At 34.5% G+C, this 18,795-nt stretch overlaps 1 protein-coding gene across 1 annotated transcript; it reads left to right on the forward strand.

The window, feature by feature from the left end:
- Positions 1–13,534: 13,534 nt before the first annotated feature.
- LOC134229084 (lambda-crystallin-like) lies at positions 13,535–17,831 on the forward strand. The gene is made up of 6 exons (XM_062710791.1): positions 13,535–13,677; positions 14,791–15,025; positions 15,929–16,090; positions 16,318–16,512; positions 16,667–16,772; positions 17,436–17,831. The coding sequence occupies exons 1-6, from the start codon at positions 13,634–13,636 to the stop codon at positions 17,654–17,656; spliced, it is 963 nt and encodes a 320-aa protein (XP_062566775.1). The 5' UTR covers positions 13,535–13,633; the 3' UTR covers positions 17,657–17,831.
- Positions 17,832–18,795: the final 964 nt, after the last annotated feature.

Consider the following 18,795-nt stretch of genomic DNA (forward strand, 5'->3'; position numbering starts at 1 on the left):
TTCTGCAGATTTCAAACAACCTGTGTAGAATTTACCATTCAGAGATTGTGTAATACCCAAGCTGAAAAATTTACGATGTGTTGGCCACAAAGGTCACCTAGTACAAACACCTGTCTCACAGAAAACAATAGGGAAATTTACACTGTTTTGCACACGAAGACTTCATGAGATTACATTTCATACTGTTTATATCTCTTGCAGTACATTTATATTTCCCAAAATTATGAAATATATTCATTCCCAACTTCAGATGTAAGTGCATTATTATAATTTACAAGACAAATATTATGTCTCATCAGGGTCTCAATAAATACGTATTTTCTAAGAGAGAGAGAGAGAGAAGGAGAGAGAGAGAAATTAATTATTCTCAACTTTAGTTGAAACTTACATGACAAATATCAATTTAAATAGACAATAATATTTATTACACACACATGACATGTACTGTGTACACACCCTCAAACACCACAGAGAGAGAGAGAGAGAGAGAGAGAGAGAGAGAGAGAGAGAGAGAGAGAGAGAGAGAGAGTTTCTCATTTATAGATGTAATTCACAAGATTTTATTTCACATCCCTTCTGTTGAACTTGACATGGCTGTGGACAGCATATTTACCGGTATTATGAATGAGAAGTCGATCACTGGTAGTAAACAATATTATTGTTCAGGAATTGACAAAGTTTTCTGCTGCAGTGTTTGAAAAAAAAAAAAAACACATTTTGAACACGATCAAAATTCATTCAAATTAACACTTAGTTTATATGTTATTTTTGAAAAAAAAAAAGTTGGTGTCAAGTAGTATCCATTAAATAACCCCCAAAACTTGTAAATTTATACTGGTAATGCTTGAAAATGGCTAAGTTCAGAAAAGTTATGTTTTAGTTATACATGAAAATGACAAAGTCCAGAAAAGTTATGTTTTAGTTATACATGAAAATGGCTAAGTCCAAAAAGTTACATTTTAGTTATACATGAAAATGACAAAGTCCAGAAAAGTTATATTTTAGTTACACATGAAAATGGCTAAGTCCAAAAAGTTACATTTTAGTTATACATGAAAATGACAAAGTCCAAAAAAGTTACATTTTAGTTATAACTTTTTTGTACCTCACAGGCTAGGTATAACTAAGTTATACTTTAGTTATAACTTAGTTATAACTTTTTTCGGTATGGGTTATTTCAACTAATGTTATCCGATATAACATAACTTGGGCAGTTTACGCTTTATAAACCGCGAAGCGGTTTATAAAAAAGCGTAAACTGCCCCAAGTTATGTTATATCGGATAACATAAGTTGAAATAAGCTTTATTCCTTATAATTTAATTTCAATGTAGACAATGAGACAATTTTTCCATTTTTTCCTTCGGAAAAAGTCTTCAAATATCGCATATTTTAAAAGTTAACGTCAAGCGGAGTAATCCGTTTGTTGACGTAACTCATTGTGACGTAGGCAAGTTATGTTATACAAAATGGATAAAATCGTTTATCCAATCAATTGACGTGTTACTACTAAAATTAAATTATTTAAGGAATGACTCTAATTCTTGGCCAGATTATCGAGTATAATATGGTTTGGGTCACTTTACGCTTTATAGTATTTAAAGTAAAATTCTCATTATTGGATTTTATGAAATTGTGATAAAACCACTGAAAAAATTCTCGGAAAAAAGATTCTTTTATTAAAAAATTACATTTGGTATTCGAACCTTAATGCCATTAAAATCTGAAGTATCATATTGCTTTGAGACTAACACGCCAATACTCTTCAAGTATTTTCGGAAAGATGCGAATATTTTGTCATAAAAGTATGTTTTTATTAAAAGTATAGAGAGCCTTTGACCCATGTTTTTTTTTCCAAAAAAAAAAAAAAAAAAAAAAAAAAAAATAAAAATGTGCATTTTTTTCGATTAAACTTAATTTTAGGAATACATGTACTTGAGGAATGAAGTTTATTTCAACTAATGTTATCCGATATAACATAACTTGGGCAGTTTACGCTTTATAAACCGCTTCGCGGTTTATAAAAAAGCGTAAACTGCCCCAAGTTATGTTATATCGGATAACATAAGTTGAAATAAGCTTTATTCCTTATAATTTAATTTCAATGTAGACAATGAGACAATTTTTCCATTTTTTCCTTCGGAAAAAGTCTTCAAATATCGCATATTTTAAAAGTTAACGTCAAGCGGAGTAATCCGTTTGTTGACGTAACTCATTGTGACGTAGGCAAGTTATGTTATACAAAATGGATAAAATCATTTATCCAATCAATTGGCGTGTTACTACTAAAATTAAATTATTTAAGGAATGACTCTAATTCTTGGCCAGATTATCGAGTATAATATGGTTTGGGTCAGTTTACGCTTTATAGTATTTAAAGTAAAATTCTCATTATTGGATTTTATGAAATTGTGATAAAACCACTGAAAAAATTCTCGGAAAAAAGATTCTTTTATTAAAAAATTACATTTGGTATTCGAACCTTAATGCCATTAAAATCTGAAGTATCATATTGCTTTGAGACTAACACGCCAATACTCTTCAAGTATTTTTCGGAAAGATGCGAATATTTTGTCATAAAAGTATGTTTTTATTAAAAGTATAGAGAGCCTTTGACCCATGTTTTTTTTTCCAAAAAAAAAAAAAAAAAAAAAAAAAATGTGCATTTTTTTCGATTAAACTTAATTTTAGGAATACATGTACTTGAGGAATGAAGTTTATTTCAACTAATGTTATCCGATATAACATAACTTGGGCAGTTTACGCTTTATAAACCGCGAAGCGGTTTATAAAAAAGCGTAAACTGCCCCAAGTTATGTTATATCGGATAACATAAGTTGAAATAAGCTTTATTCCTTATAATTTAATTTCAATGTAGACAATGAGACAATTTTTCCATTTTTTCCTTCGGAAAAAGTCTTCAAATATCGCATATTTTAAAAGTTAACGTCAAGCGGAGTAATCCGTTTGTTGACGTAACTCATTGTAACGTAGGCAAGTTATGTTATACAAAATGGATAAAATCGTTTATCCAATCAATTGACGTGTTACTACTAAAATTAAATTATTTAAGGAATGACTCTAATTCTTGGCCAGATTATCGAGTATAATATGGTTTGGGTCACTTTACGCTTTATAGTATTTAAAGTAAAATTCTCATTATTGGATTTTATGAAATTGTGATAAAACCACTGAAAAAATTCTCGGAAAAAAGATTCTTTTATTAAAAAATTACATTTGGTATTCGAACCTTAATGCCATTAAAATCTGAAGTATCATATTGCTTTGAGACTAACACGCCAATACTCTTCAAGTATTTTCGGAAAGATGCGAATATTTTGTCATAAAAGTATGTTTTTATTAAAAGTATAGAGAGCCTTTGACCCATGTTTTTTTTTCCAAAAAAAAAAAAAAAAAAAAAAAAAAAAATAAAAATGTGCATTTTTTTCGATTAAACTTAATTTTAGGAATACATGTACTTGAGGAATGAAGTTTATTTCAACTAATGTTATCCGATATAACATAACTTGGGCAGTTTACGCTTTATAAACCGCTTCGCGGTTTATAAAAAAGCGTAAACTGCCCCAAGTTATGTTATATCGGATAACATAAGTTGAAATAAGCTTTATTCCTTATAATTTAATTTCAATGTAGACAATGAGACAATTTTTCCATTTTTTCCTTCGGAAAAAGTCTTCAAATATCGCATATTTTAAAAGTTAACGTCAAGCGGAGTAATCCGTTTGTTGACGTAACTCATTGTGACGTAGGCAAGTTATGTTATACAAAATGGATAAAATCGTTTATCCAATCAATTGACGTGTTACTACTAAAATTAAATTATTTAAGGAATGACTCTAATTCTTGGCCAGATTATCGAGTATAATATGGTTTGGGTCACTTTACGCTTTATAGTATTTAAAGTAAAATTCTCATTATTGGATTTTATGAAATTGTGATAAAACCACTGAAAAAATTCTCGGAAAAAAGATTCTTTTATTAAAAAATTACATTTGGTATTCGAACCTTAATGCCATTAAAATCTGAAGTATCATATTGCTTTGAGACTAACACGCCAATACTCTTCAAGTATTTTTCGGAAAGATGCGAATATTTTGTCATAAAAGTATGTTTTTATTAAAAGTATAGAGAGCCTTTGACCCATGTTTTTTTTTCCAAAAAAAAAAAAAAAAAAAAAAAAAAAAAAAAAATGTGCATTTTTTTCGATTAAACTTAATTTTAGGAATACATGTACTTGAGGAATGAAGTTTATTTCAACTAATGTTATCCGATATAACATAACTTGGGCAGTTTATGCTTTATAAACCGCTTCGCGGTTTATAAAAAAGCGTAAACTGCCCCAAGTTATGTTATATCGGATAACATAAGTTGAAATAAGCTTTATTCCTTATAATTTAATTTCAATGTAGACAATGAGACAATTTTTCCATTTTTTCCTTCGGAAAAAGTCTTCAAATATCGCATATTTTAAAAGTTAACGTCAAGCGGAGTAATCCGTTTGTTGACGTAACTCATTGTGACGTAGGCAAGTTATGTTATACAAAATGGATAAAATCGTTTATCCAATCAATTGACGTGTTACTACTAAAATTAAATTATTTAAGGAATGACTCTAATTCTTGGCCAGATTATCGAGTATAATATGGTTTGGGTCACTTTACGCTTTATAATCCGCGAAGCGGATTATAAAAAAGCGTAAACTGACCCAAACCATATTATACTCGATAATCTGGCCAAGAATTAGAGTCATTCCTTATAATTTAATTTTAAAATAATTAAACAACTGGGGATGTAAAATTGTGTTGTTTTTATTAGTTCAAATTTACCGCGCAATAATACAACCGTAGTAACGGAAGTGATGGGAAGCAAGGGGAGGTAAAAACTGATACATAGATCTAGCAGCCATGATGCTTGTTTACATGAGGTAAGATCGAGCAACTGTTTGAAGTTAAAGGTACATTCATTAAATCTGGAATTTTTCATGAATCCGAAGGACTGGAAATGAGGGGATTGATGGATACAGATGATTCAGCTGGTTGTCAAGGGGGTGTGTCCCCATACCAAACCAGATTATACAAAATGTTATGCGTTCCTTTTTGGAAGTCAACCAATGAGAGACAAGAATACAAACAGAATTAAATTATTTTAAAATAATGGAGCGAAGACCCACCTATATTTTCACTCCATGTTCGTCGCATTATAGACATTTTTCCCGTTAACACAGCACCCTGGCTAGCTGTATGATCTATTTTATAAGAAGGAAATGGGGGGATAAGGCGTATAGAATGTCTATTATTAATCACATATGGCGTATTTTTGATAAGATAAGACTAACCAAAATTAAAAAAATCTTTTTATTTGTTTTGTTACTTTCCTGTAAGTTACACAATTTAAATCAATTGGGTTTCAGATATCAAAGATTTAACACAATAACTGATTTATTTCTCTGAATTTAATTACAGCTCTAGTATCAGACACATTTTAAAAGCCAATTTAACTAAAGAAACGTGAGGTTCATGTTAAAAATCGGTGTAAATTTTAATTTGAAGATATATATCAAATACTATATATGTTCATCTACACTCAAACTTTTATTTTTATTGTTTTTAAGCTCAGATACACCAAATATAACTTTAAAATTGTTCCTATACAAATCTATGTGAAACTAGAGGTACTGTGAGCAATGAGCTCACTAAATGATACCCCCGCCTCCCGTAATGTCCATGTTTTGCTATACTAGTATATTGTTTTATGCCCCGTGGGGATCCGGGTTAGAATAGGTCCTCAGTACCCCCTTGCTTGTCGGAAAAGGCGACTAAATGGGGCGGTCCTTCGGATGAGACCATATAAACCGAGGCCCCGTGTCACAGCAGGTGTGGCACGATAAAGATCCCTCCCTGCTCAAAGGCCGTAAGTGCCGAGCATAGGCCTAAATTTGCAGCCCTTCACCGGCAATGGTGACGTCTCCATATCAGTAAATATTCTGGAGAGGGACGTTAAACAGTATACAATATATTGTTTTACGGTAATGTGTAAATAGGAATAACTCGTCTTATCAAATGTTATCCAGAAGCTTCTATATGTAACGTCATAGGTAAAATATAATGGCAATGTCCATGTTTTGCCATGGGAAACCTAAAATACGTGTCGAATAAAAAAGTAAAATAGGAGGTGAACAATGGCAATATGTAATAAAGATTCTGTGAAAGTTTCATTAAATTTCACTCAGTAGTATAAGAGGAGTTGCGGATAAGAGATGGGTACACCAAAGCGTAACAGACGGACGTACGGACGGAAATACCGATGGCTATATACGCTCCCACTTTTCAAGCGGGGGGTATAGCTAGAGGTACTGTGAGCAATGAGCTCATTATAAATGATACTACCGCCTCCCATATGAGTATAATGACAGTGTCCATGTTTTGCTGTGGGAAACCCAAAATATGTGTCGGATCAAAAAATAAATTAGGATTTGCACAATGGCAATATGTGATAAAGATTCTCTGAAAGTTTCATCAAATTTCATTCAGTGGTCTGAGAGGAGTTTCGGATAAAAGATTGGTACCCCAAAGCGTAACACACAGTCGGACGTACAGACAGACGGACGGACGGACATACCGATTACTGTAATACCCTCCCGCTTTTCAAGTGGAGGGTATACAAATCTAACATTTTAAAAAACATTTTACTGAGCGATCATAAAAACTAGAGGTACTGTGAACAATGAGCTCACTAAATGATACTCCCCGCCTCCCATAATCAAGGAGTCATTAGCAGAAGGATAAAACGTACGCTCAAATAGGACCTTAGGTCCCCTGCAAATAGTTCGTCATTTGCGTAGTAATAAAATATTTTAGTATGGGGCGCCATTTTAATATTTTTAAGGTAGTTTCTGATATCAAAATATCATTTTGTGAAATTAGATATTCAATTTTTTGATACCAAATCCTTGGGATTTTCTGATATCAGAAAATATATTTTTTGAAATAGAATTTGTGATATCAGAAAATCATTTTCTGATATCAGAAAAGAATAAAAAATTCTTGATATCAAGAAATCAATTTTTTGATATCAAGAATTCAAAGGAGAGAGGACTATCTAAGTTTTTGGAACTTGTGTCCAATCCCTTTGACATATTGTCAATAAAATATGTTCAAAACAAATTCTTGATATCATAAAATAGCTTGTATTTTCTGACATCAAGAAATCGAATTCTTGATATCAAGAAATCATTTTCTGATATCAAAAAATCCTTGCGATTTTATGATGTAATTTTTGATATCGAAAATTCGAATTCTTGATATCAAAAAATATAAGTCAATTTCTGATATCAAAAATTCGAATTTCTGATATCAAGAAATCATTTTCTGATATCAAAAAATCGATTTTCTGATATCAGAAATTCAATGATTTCTTGATATCACAAAATATATTTTTTGATATCAAAAAATAAAATAAAAAGGCGAAGAATTGTCACATAAATAATAAATACTCGCTTGAATTGTAGAAAATCCCGAACTTCAGTGCCAGATTTGCTTTCTACTAAAATTTGTTGATCTCAGATTTTATTTAAGGATATTTTATTAATGAAAGAATTTAATAAGTGTAATTGATATTTTTTATATGCTCAGAATTTAAATAAGTTACTTTTTGGGATAAATCTGAGTAAATAATCTAGATGTGCTGTAGGTCGGGCTTAGACTGAGAATTTCTCTGTAACCCCTTTCAACAGCAGCCATTAGCTTCTCCAAAATTATTAAAACCCTGTAAAAGGACGACGGCATCCTAACATCCAGACATGTCCTAAACTTATTAAAACCCAACAAAAGTTTGCAACAAATTAGTGTGGCGGGAAACTGAACAATCATCACATCACGGGGAGTATTCATTAATTCGATCGTAATTTTACTTGGTTCTTATTTTCTGATATCAAAAAATCGATTTTGTGATATCAGAAAGTACTAATCATTTTTTGATATCAAAAAATCATTTTCTGATATCAAAAAAGGAAATTTCTGAAACCAAAAAATGATTTTTTGATATCAAGAATTCGGGGGGGCATTAGTAACATTTTATTGTACATCACAAGGGGGACCTGAGTTCGCCTTATATTGTACATCATTTGGGGGACCATGGCACCTTAAACTGTACTTCAGTGGGGGGATCAGAGGACACCTTATATTGTACATCAGTAGGGGACCAGAGGTCACATTATATTGTAAATCAGTAGGGGGACCAGAGGTTACCTTATATTGTACATCAGTAGGGGGAACCAGAGGTCACCTTTCATCAGTAGGGGGGTCAGAGATCACCTTACATCAGTAGGGAGACCAGAGGTCACCGTATAATGAACAGCCGTCAGGGGACCAGAGGTCACCTTATATTGTACATCAGTGGGGGATCAGAGGTCACCATATATTGTACTGTATATCAGTAGGGGACCAGAAATCACCCTATGGTACATTAGTAAGGGGACCAGAGGACACTTTAAATTGTGCATCAGTAGGGGGACCAGAGGTCAACTGATATTGTTCATCAGTAGGGGGGCCAGAGGTTACCTTATATTGTACATCAGTAGGCGACCAGAGGTCACCTTATATTGTACATCATTAGGGGGACCAGAGGTCACCTTATATTTTACATCAGAAGGGGGACCAGACGTCACCTTATATTGTACATCAGTAGGGGGACCAGAGGTCATCTTATATTGTACATCAGTAGGGGGACCAGAGGTCACCTTATATTGTAGTGTACATCAATGGGGGGGGGGGGGGAGGTCACCTTATATTGTACATAAGTGGGGGGGGCAGAGGTCACCTTATATTGCATAATTGTAGGGGTACCAAAGGTCACCTTATATTGTACATCATTAGGGGGACCAGAGGTCACCGTATATTGTACATCATTAGGGGGGACCAGAGGTCATCTTATATTGTAAATCAGTAGGAGGACCAGAGGTCACATATTTTATATCAGTTGGGGGATCAGAGGTCACCGTATATTGTTAATCAGTATGGGGGACCAGAAGTCACCTTATATTGGACTGTACATCAGTAGGGGGGGACAGAAGTCACCTTATATTGTACATCGGTAAGGGGACCAGAGGTCACCGTATATTGTACATCATTAGGGGGGACCAGAGTTCATCCTATATTGGATCAAATAAACGAACGAAGTACCTAGTAATGGTGAGCAAGAGTGCATCTACCAAAATTGTGAATTTTATGGCCCCTGGGTCAGGGGTTCTATTGCGGGACTCTATTGATTATATAGTGAAAATGCATTAATTCTTTGAAAATTTTCTTCTCTGCTCCTGAGTATTAAATAAACTAACTTAGTATATAGTTATGATAAGCAAGAGTGCTTCTTTAAAAATTGTGAATTTTAGGGCCCCAGGGTCACGGGTTCTGACCAGTGTTAGGACAGGGCTCTATTGATTATATATTGAAAATACATTAATTCTTTGAAAATCTTCTTTTTTGCTCCTGAGTATTAAATAAACTAACTTAGTATATAGTTATGATAAGCAAGAGTGCTTCTTTAAAAATTGTTAATTTTAGGGCCCCAGGGTAAGGGATTCTGGCCAGTGTTAGGGCGGGGCTCTATTGATTATATAGTAAAAAATGCATTAGTTCTTTGAAAATCTTTTTCTTTGCTTTTGGGTGTTAATTAAAATAACTAAATGCATTGTTATAATGAGTAAGAGTGCCTCTTTTAAAATTGTGAATTTTAGGGCCCCAGGGTCAGGGATTTTGGTGTTAAGGTGGGGAGTGCTTCTTTAAAAATTGTTAATTTTAGGGCCCCAGGGTAAGGGATTCTGGCCAGTGTTAGGGCTGGGCTCTATTGAATATATAATGAAATGCGCATTAGTTCTTTGAAAATCTTTTTCTTTGCTTTTGGGTATTAATTAAAATAACTAAGTACATAGTTATAATGAGTAAGAGTGCCTCTTTTAAAATTGTGAATTTTAGGGCCCCAGGGTCAGGGATTTTGGTGTTAAGGTGGGGCTCTGTTGATTATATATTGAAAATGCATTGATTCTTTGAAAATCTTCTTTTCTGCTTCTGGGTATCAAATAAACTAACTAAGTACATAATAATGATGAACAAGAGTGCATCTACCAAAATTGTGAGTTTTATGGCCCCTGGGTCAGGGGTTCTAGTGCTAGGGCAAGGCTCTATTGATTATATAGTGAAAATGCATTAATTCTTTGAAAATCTTCTCTGCTCTTGAGTTTTAAATAAACTAACTTAGTACATAGTTATGGTGAGCAAGAGTGCCTCTTTTAAAATTGTGAATTTTAGGGCCCTTGGGTCAGGGTTCTGGCCGTTGTAAGGGCAGGGCTCTATTGATTACTAGTATATAGTGAAAATACATTACTTCTTTGAAAATCTTTTTCTGTGCTCCTATTTACTCAGTATTAAATAAACTAACTAAGTACATAGTTATGATGAGCAAGAATGCTTCTACTGAAGTTATGAATTTCATGGCCCCAGGGTCAGGGGTTCTGGTGTTAGGGCGGGGCTCTATAATGATAATATAGCAAAAATACATTAATTCTTTGAAAATCTTCTTCTCTGCTCCTGGGTAATAAGCTGATGAACTACCTATATAGTTATAATGTGCAGGGGTTCTTCTTCCAGAATTGTGAATTTCCAGGCCCCTGGGTCAGGGATACCATGGGGGGGGGCTCTACTTAAATACTGAAAATGAATTGTTTGAAATCTGCTCCTTGGTATTAATAAAACATTTTTGATAAGCAAGTGTGCCTTTTCAAAAATTGTGCAATTTGTGAACCTAGGGTCAGGGGTTCATGTGTAGTAGGGGCACTTCTTATTATTGCTGAATATTACTGATTAGTTGATATGCATTTTTTGTTCCCCTACCCTGCCTATGGGTATTAAGGAGGCTAAGTAACTAAACTAAGCGAGTGCTAAGTTCATGGTTATGATTAACAATGGTGCCAGCCTCTTTCAAAAATGTGAATGCTGTAGCATCTATCTTAAACCATGTACATGAACCAAATTCTATCATTTGAAAGTTGTTGCATGGTTCTCAGGTGACCTATAAGACCCATGTGCCTCTTGTTAAACTACATGTAAAACATATAGTTATTGTTAGCAAGGGAGCCCCTTCCAGAATTAATTTTAAGGCCCCTGGCTCATGGATACCATTGAGGTGTGGCGCCCCAATTAAGCCATATGAAGCATGCTAAGTATGTAGATATGATGAGCAATGGTGTTTTTTTTTTTCAGAATTGCGAATGTTGTAAAGAACATGATGTTCAGATGACCTATAAGACCCATGGACCTCTTGTCGTATTCTTATAAGAGAACCTCTGGTATCCCGTTAATATGCATTTTATCTGTAACCTCTGGTCCGCCCTTATTTTCTTTTGAGATGTATCTTAGTTAAGAAGAGTATAGAATCGTTGATGCATTATCTCTACATTCATATAAATTTAATTTTATGTCCGTTTTCCTTTAAAATGTGCAACAGTGGGAGACACTGATCTCCCCCCCCCCCTTTTTTTTTTACAAAACAAGGTGACCTCTGGTCCCCTTATGATGTACAATATAAGTTGACCTTTGGTACCCGTAATATTGTACATATTAGGTGACCTCTGGTCCCCCTACTGATGTACAGTTAAGGGTTACCCTGGTCTCCCTATTAATGTATACATAAGGTGACCTCTACCTCTGGTCCCCCTAATTATGTACAAATAAGATGACTTCTGGTCCCCTACTGATGTACAATATAAGGTGTCCTCTGGTCCCCCTACTGATGTACTATATAAGGTGACCTCTTGTCTCGCTACTGATGTACAATATAAGGTGACCTCTAGTCCCCCTACTGATGTACAAGGTAAGGTGACCTCTAGTCCCCCTACTGATGTACAATGTAAGGTGACCTCTGGTCCCCCTACTGATGTATAATATAAGGTGACTTCTGGTCCCCCTATTGATGAACTATATAAAGTGACCTCTGGTCCTACTACTGATGTACAATATAAGGTGACCTCTAGTCCCCTACTGATGTACAATATAAGGTGACCTGTGGTCCCCCTACTGATGTACAATATAAGGTGACTTCTGGTCCCCCTATTGATGAACAATACTGTATAAGGTGACCTCTGGTCCCCCGACGGATGTTCAATATAAGGTGACCTCTGGTTTCCTTACTGATGTACACTATAAGGTGTCCTCTAATCCCTTGACGGATGTTCAATATAAGGTGACCTTTGGTCCTCCTACTGATGTACAATATAAGGTGACCCGTGGTCCCCCTATTGAAGTACATGTACAATATAAGATGTCCTCTTGTCCCCCTACTGATGTACAATAGAAAGTGACCTCTGGTTTCCCTAATGATGCACAATATAAGGTGACGTCTGGTCTCCCTACTGATGTACAATTTAAGGTGACATCTGGTTCCCTTAATGATGTACACTATAAAGTGATCCATATAAACTTTTTGTTACGTCTGGTATCCGCATAAAATTTATGGAAACACGCAGGGTCTTATATTGTACATCAATAAGGATTTCATAGCTACCAAATTGTAGTATATGAATGAGAGAAAGGTAATCTTATGTTGTACATTATAACGATGTCACTGAAAGTTTTAAGTAGGCAATAATTTAAACTGGTGGTATGTTTAGAATTGTTTTTTAATCCACTCCAAAAAAAAAGTTGCAACATTAACTTTTTGACAGGGAAAAAAAAGTGTACAGTTTCTCCGAATTCTCTAAATGTATGTACGTTTTATCCTTCTGCGAGTCATTAAGCATTCTATTTTCTTCCTGGTTTTAAAATTGACAATCGGGCCTGGAAAACATAAGCTGAGAACAGACTTCAGTCAAAATTTTGATTTTGAATAGCTTGTTATTTGATAATTATATACATTACCACGAATTAGTAGCTTTTATAATTTTCCAATTTAAACATATAGAAAAAAATTGGCTCTCTTATTAGAATTATTTTTAAAGTTATATTGATATGAAAATATAATTTTGACTTAAGTCTGCTCTCAGTTTACGGTCTTGGGACCGGGACGCCCGGGTTTGATTCTCGTTCACCGCGTCAAACGAGGGAGTGATTTTTCCTTCGTCAAGCGCTGGAACTAAAAGTTAAAGTCACGGGTCTTTTCAGGAAGAGAGCTTTTAAAACATGTAAAAGCCAAAGTCCCATTTCACGGTTGGCATTGACACGATATTTAAAGATCCTTTACTGCTCAATATTACCAACCAGGATTTCAACCTGGGGCTCCTGAATCACTTACTAGTCAGGTGCTGCGTCAACTGATCTATCGAACCTATCTGACTGCCGACGATTGCAAAGATGCCAAAACCCAACGATTACCTATACAAAGATTAAGATAATTTCAAGCTTGCGGTAAATACAGAAATTTCCTGACTATGCATATATAAACTGTTCATTAATCATTGTAGCTTAGGGTCACATTGTGATATGTATCTGGATATAATCCTAAGTAACGTCCTTATTTATCTGATATAGTTGATATCAATTTTCACCAGTTTCCATGTGTAAATCTGACATGTGCTCACACTACTCTCTCAGATAATACGGAGCAGATAAGGATCACAACCAGAAATGGCGGATAGAAAGTCGGAACGTCAGGTGGGGATCATAGGAAGGTCAGTCTGACTTTTGGATTAATTAACATTAGTAATTACATCATCTTTCCTCGCACTGTATCCCTGGCGTAAACATATGGTGTTTAAAAATCAGTCTTACATTGTTAGAGAAAAGTCACATGATTGCATGCAAACAACATTGGAAATTTTAGGGGTCATGTGGGCTCTCAACTTAAGTAGCCCACATTGATATTTTGGGCCCAAAATTTTTTTTCCCTCTTTGTTGTAGAATTCTTGATCTTTTTCAGTCTACAGTCTTTCGTTTCCCTGATGATTTGACACCATGATTGAATGTCCTTCTTCATTTTGATACCTTAATTGCAAAGTTGTAATGTTTAAGGAGATTTAGGGTCTAGAAAACATTTTTTAGGTTGGAAACAAGGAAAATCAAAGTGCGTTCATCAGTAAAATCAAAACATAGTCGGGTTTTTGAAAAGAACCCATGTGGGCGATTACATCTTCAAGAGTTAGAAATGGTAGGAATTGTGTCTGTGGGTGACCAGTGGGCGAGTAGTTATTTGCAACGCTCTGTAAAGGGAATGATCAATGACTCTACAAATTATCTTTTATCTCTACAATTTCCCAGACCTTTATTAAATCATGAATAACTTGATGAACCAGTTCTGGGCACATATCAACAGTTTTCCCAGACATTTTTCATGTTTTTAAACCCAAAGAATATTCTCATAATTTATTTAAACTAAGATTTCATATCTACCTCAGCATAGTCAAAAAATATATTTAAAAAATGGTAAACCAAGACTAGAAAAACATCATACCATGTCTTTATAAACCTTTCTGAGTTGTCTATAGTTGTATACAACAGAGGTACAAAAAATTCCAAGCAAGATATTCTAACTTGAGCACGATTGGCAATTTCTGTTAGGGACTTTATGGATCAAGATGTTAACCATCTCTTATCTGTATTCTGTTAGTTTGAATTGCATTGATGAGGCATTCACTTTTGAAATAATACTTTTTTTTTACCACCAAATGGCTTGAACAAAATATATTTCTAGAACTTCTTTTGTCAGCATAAATATACGGGTACATACTGTTTAAATATGAATTTGTCTTAATATTTTTGAAAAATACCGAGTTTATACATTGCAGTGGTTTAATAGGGCATAGCTTTGCTATGCTTTATGCTGCAGCTGGATATCGAGTGCGCATGTACGATATAAAACCGGAACAAGTCCAGCACGCTTTATCCATCATTGACGACCAACTTGAGCATCTAGCTGAAAATGGATTATTGCGAGGAAAACTGACAATCAAAGAGCAAAGGTCACTAATCACAGGAACGAACGACTTTACCGAGTGTGTCAAGGATGCCTTCTTTATACAAGTAAATATTTACATTTCCAATGTCTTTGTCCGAGATAAAATTATAAATTGTAAATGTACTTTATTCCCCCATCAATGTATTGGCGCGGTTCCAAAAAAAAAAAAAAAAAAACACGTGCAGGGCGGGACAAATAGCTATACAGAAGCAGGGCTTGGAGCACGTGGATTGGCGGAATCAAAGCATATAAATATAAGGAATAACTGTCAGATTTTTCGATTTTATGACGATGATCAATCGATTGGCTTGCGTTATAATTTCATGCGTTTATGCAAATTATCTCGCAAGCCAATCGATTGATCACATCATGAAATCGAAAAATACGACAGTTATTCCTTAAATACATGCAGTTAAGGTAGTCCGTTCCTCATGTTCTATTAGATATGTGAAAATGTTTTTTAAAACATCACCGAATTCTCAAAGTAATGCCTTTATACCCATTTTATTTCTTCAAAATTCATCATTTATACTGTTAATTATTATATCAAGTAATGTGGAAATATCTGAGATATATTTTCAAGAAACGTGAATAAAAACACCAATTACACTTTTAGGCTTTAGCCTGAAAATTGGTGGTATAAAGGTTTATCCTATGCAAACTGCAAGACATGAAAACAGCTTGAAACATATCAATTTTCAAACGTCGTTTTCGGACTTATTCAAATGAATATAATTCTAAAAGTCATTGATCCTGATTGAGTAGCGGTAATTCTTTACAATTATATTAAACGAAAAAAATATGCAACAGCAAAAATACTTTTGAATATTTATCTTCAGTTTAGGTACTAGAATAACTTTTCAAACTGACCACAAAAATTTAAAAATGCATTGAAGAAGCATAACAAATACATTCTAAAATGTTGTGAATATACTGAATGCCATAGTTACCATTAAGTGTTTTGGCAGGAATGTGTTAACGAGAGGCTGGAGTTGAAGCGGGAGGTCCATGCTAAGATAGACCCTATCTGTAGAAAGGACGCCATTATCTCAAGCTCCGCTAGTGCACTGGTTCCGTCTCTTATTTCTGAGGGTCTCGCCAACAAAAACAGATTCATCGTCTGTCATCCGGTAATTGAGAGAGAGAGAGAGAGAGAGAGAGAGAGAGAGAGAGAGAGAGAGAGAGAGAGAGAGAGAGAGAGAGAGAGAGAGAGTTTGTTTTCAAAGTCTACACCACCTGAATAAGTCATATGCAATGAAACAAAAACCCATGTGTACCATATACGTTTAAACATTTAATTTTGTAAGTACGTATAAGAGTTTTTCTACCTTGCTGATTAAGATTAATATTTCCCCAGACAAATCCTCCATTCTACGCCCCTCTGGTGGAGGTGATTCCGGCCCCGTGGACAGACCCAGAGGTTGTAGTCACGACAAAGGAACTGATGACAGAGATTGGGCAGGTGCCCGTTCTCGTGAAGAAGGAGATTGACGGATTTGTCCTCAATAGGATTCAGTACGCAATCATTGGGGAATGCTGGAGACTATATGAGGTGTGCATTTACTTATAAAAATAGACTTTAGAGATAAAAGTTTCCATCTGTAGTTTCTGCATTTATCCTGCAAATTGATTAATATGGGTTTCATAAAGGACTACATCTCCTCCAATAGTTTTACCCAGTATAACAGCTCTTTATTTAAATATAGGAGGGAGTAATGAGCGCAGAGGACATTGATAAGGTGATGTCGGAGGGACTCGGACGGAGGTACGCCTTCATGGGTCCCCTGGAAACAGCCTTTCTTAACGCCGATGGTAAATATTTGTACATCTTCTTAGTAAAACAGAATAAGATTCTCAAGTTAGTTATTTTAATTTAGTCCAGTGTTTACTGTTTTCTTGACAAGCAGGAGTCTTCAGCTTTCTTTCCCATCGTCAGTTACCCTCTTTGGGTACTTTGACCTGCAAATTGTTTTTTAAAATTCTCTAGCTGATAAGGTACACAAGAACTTTTTCTGAATACAATCTTTTTTTTTAAACCAAGACATGCTACTGATGAAGATCTTGACGTTACAGGACTTTAAAAAGTCTCAATCTGAAATTGAGCATTTCGCACATTCTAGGATCGTTATATTGACATTGTTTGCAAAATACAGTTTATCGTTGGATCAACGTTTGACTGACATGTTTCATATTTAAGCAATTGTTTTTATACTCATTTTAATACTGACTACTATGTTAACCTGACCAATACAAGGGCTTATAGGACACATGGCTGGCCTACAGGGGATACTTTTGCCTCTAAGGCACCTGAACCCTCCTCTGGTTTTTCCAGGGGTCCGCGTGTTTGTCCTGTTCATGCTCTGTATCATTTAAGGGATTTATGAGATAAATACCTATATCCACATCTTTCCATTTCCCCTGTACACAAATACTGTGAATGAGGAAAAAAACAACTTTCCCACTTTTTAATTGCAGGCATGCACAGCTATGGGGATCGGTACCGCGACATGATATACAGAGTTCAAAGCTCGTTTGGTCCCCCGAAGAAAATGGAGGGACCCACTCTGGAAAAAATACACAACGAAATCGCAGCCAGAATCCCGCTGGATAAACTCCACGAGAGACGAAAATGGCGGGACATTCGTCTTGCATCACTCCAGAAGTTAAAGAACGAACTAGATGAATCTCATTCATAAACTTTGCTTTAACTAGAAATATGTTTCTCTTGATATTTTATGTTTTTCTAGAGATTGGTGAAGAACAGAAAACTTCTAACGAAAACCTTTTGTAAAGTTTTTGTCATACTGTTATTTGAATTTATATTTTGTTAATAGTAAGTGTAACAAACAATTTTGAACTATAGAGAACAATTAATACCAATTTTTTAAAAAGTCATCGATATCCCTTCGTTTTATTCTGAAAAGGTAGTAAAATATTTATTACACTAATGTAATAGACCCACTTACTATAAAATCACATATTTTCGTGGGGTAAAAATTTCGTAGTTTGAGTAAAAACTCTTGATTCTTGGGGATTTGAATTCATGGATGAAGAATTGTTGAATAGTTATGTATATAAAATTTTACATTTCGTGGTTGACATGAATTTGTGGGTCTCATCATACCTCAAAACAACGAATATTAAACCCCAACGAAATTTTGTTATTTCACAGTATTTTTGATTTGAAATAAACAATGACAGAATTTGTGGTTTGATTTTACCTGTGGAATAAGATATAAACATTTAATGAAAATGGCAAATGGACAATAAAACCTTTTTACTCTGAATGTTTGTATATCTTGCTCTTATCCTATTGGGAAGGAATTCAAGGTAACCTTCAGTTTATAAGTAGCAGAGATAGGACAGACTAGTTGAAATGATGTAATATTTGCAAGTCTTGTTAAGACACACAAACATTTGAGCGAGTTAGCGAAACTAATTTATCAAATGACATAATTTTACATGATCTGTTAATGTCATTGGATTTAGTCTATTTTCAAAATTTAGTTATGTAGCCTGTTAAAAAAACACACACAAAAAATCACCAAAGATGAATCCCATAAGACTTCGTTTCACCCCTTATACACGTACAATCATATTATCTCGATAGATATTATTAGTTTCTCTCCTTTAATTTTTTTATTACAAATATATTAAAAGTCAAAACTCAAACCAGAATTCTTAAATTACGAGGGCTGTTTAATAAATAATGTCCTGAACTCTATGACATACAACAACTGTGTTAGATATCATGTGACTTATTAGGTTTGACTTTCTCTCATGATTTATTCTTTAATGAATTTATATCGGTTAATTTGCCCACTTTTCATCTCAT

Source organism: Saccostrea cucullata, unplaced genomic scaffold (assembly GCF_032062105.1).
Source record: "Saccostrea cucullata isolate Sc308-1 unplaced genomic scaffold, CSIRO_AGI_Scuc_v1 ctg10365, whole genome shotgun sequence".
Taxonomy (NCBI): Eukaryota; Metazoa; Mollusca; class Bivalvia; order Ostreida; family Ostreidae; genus Saccostrea; species Saccostrea cuccullata.

What these genes read in the sequence shown, in the direction of transcription:
- LOC134229084 (XM_062710791.1), top strand. Translation starts at nt 13,634, where the DNA reads ATGGCGGATAGAAAGTCGGAACGTCAGGTGGGGATCATAGGAAG. An exon ending in AGGATGCCTTCTTTATACAA is followed by an intron (nt 15,026 to 15,928) that starts GTAAATATTTAC and finishes GTGTTTTGGCAG; the next exon opens with GAATGTGTTAACGAGAGGCT. An exon ending in GATTCATCGTCTGTCATCCG is followed by an intron (nt 16,091 to 16,317) that starts GTAATTGAGAGA and finishes ATATTTCCCCAG; the next exon opens with ACAAATCCTCCATTCTACGC.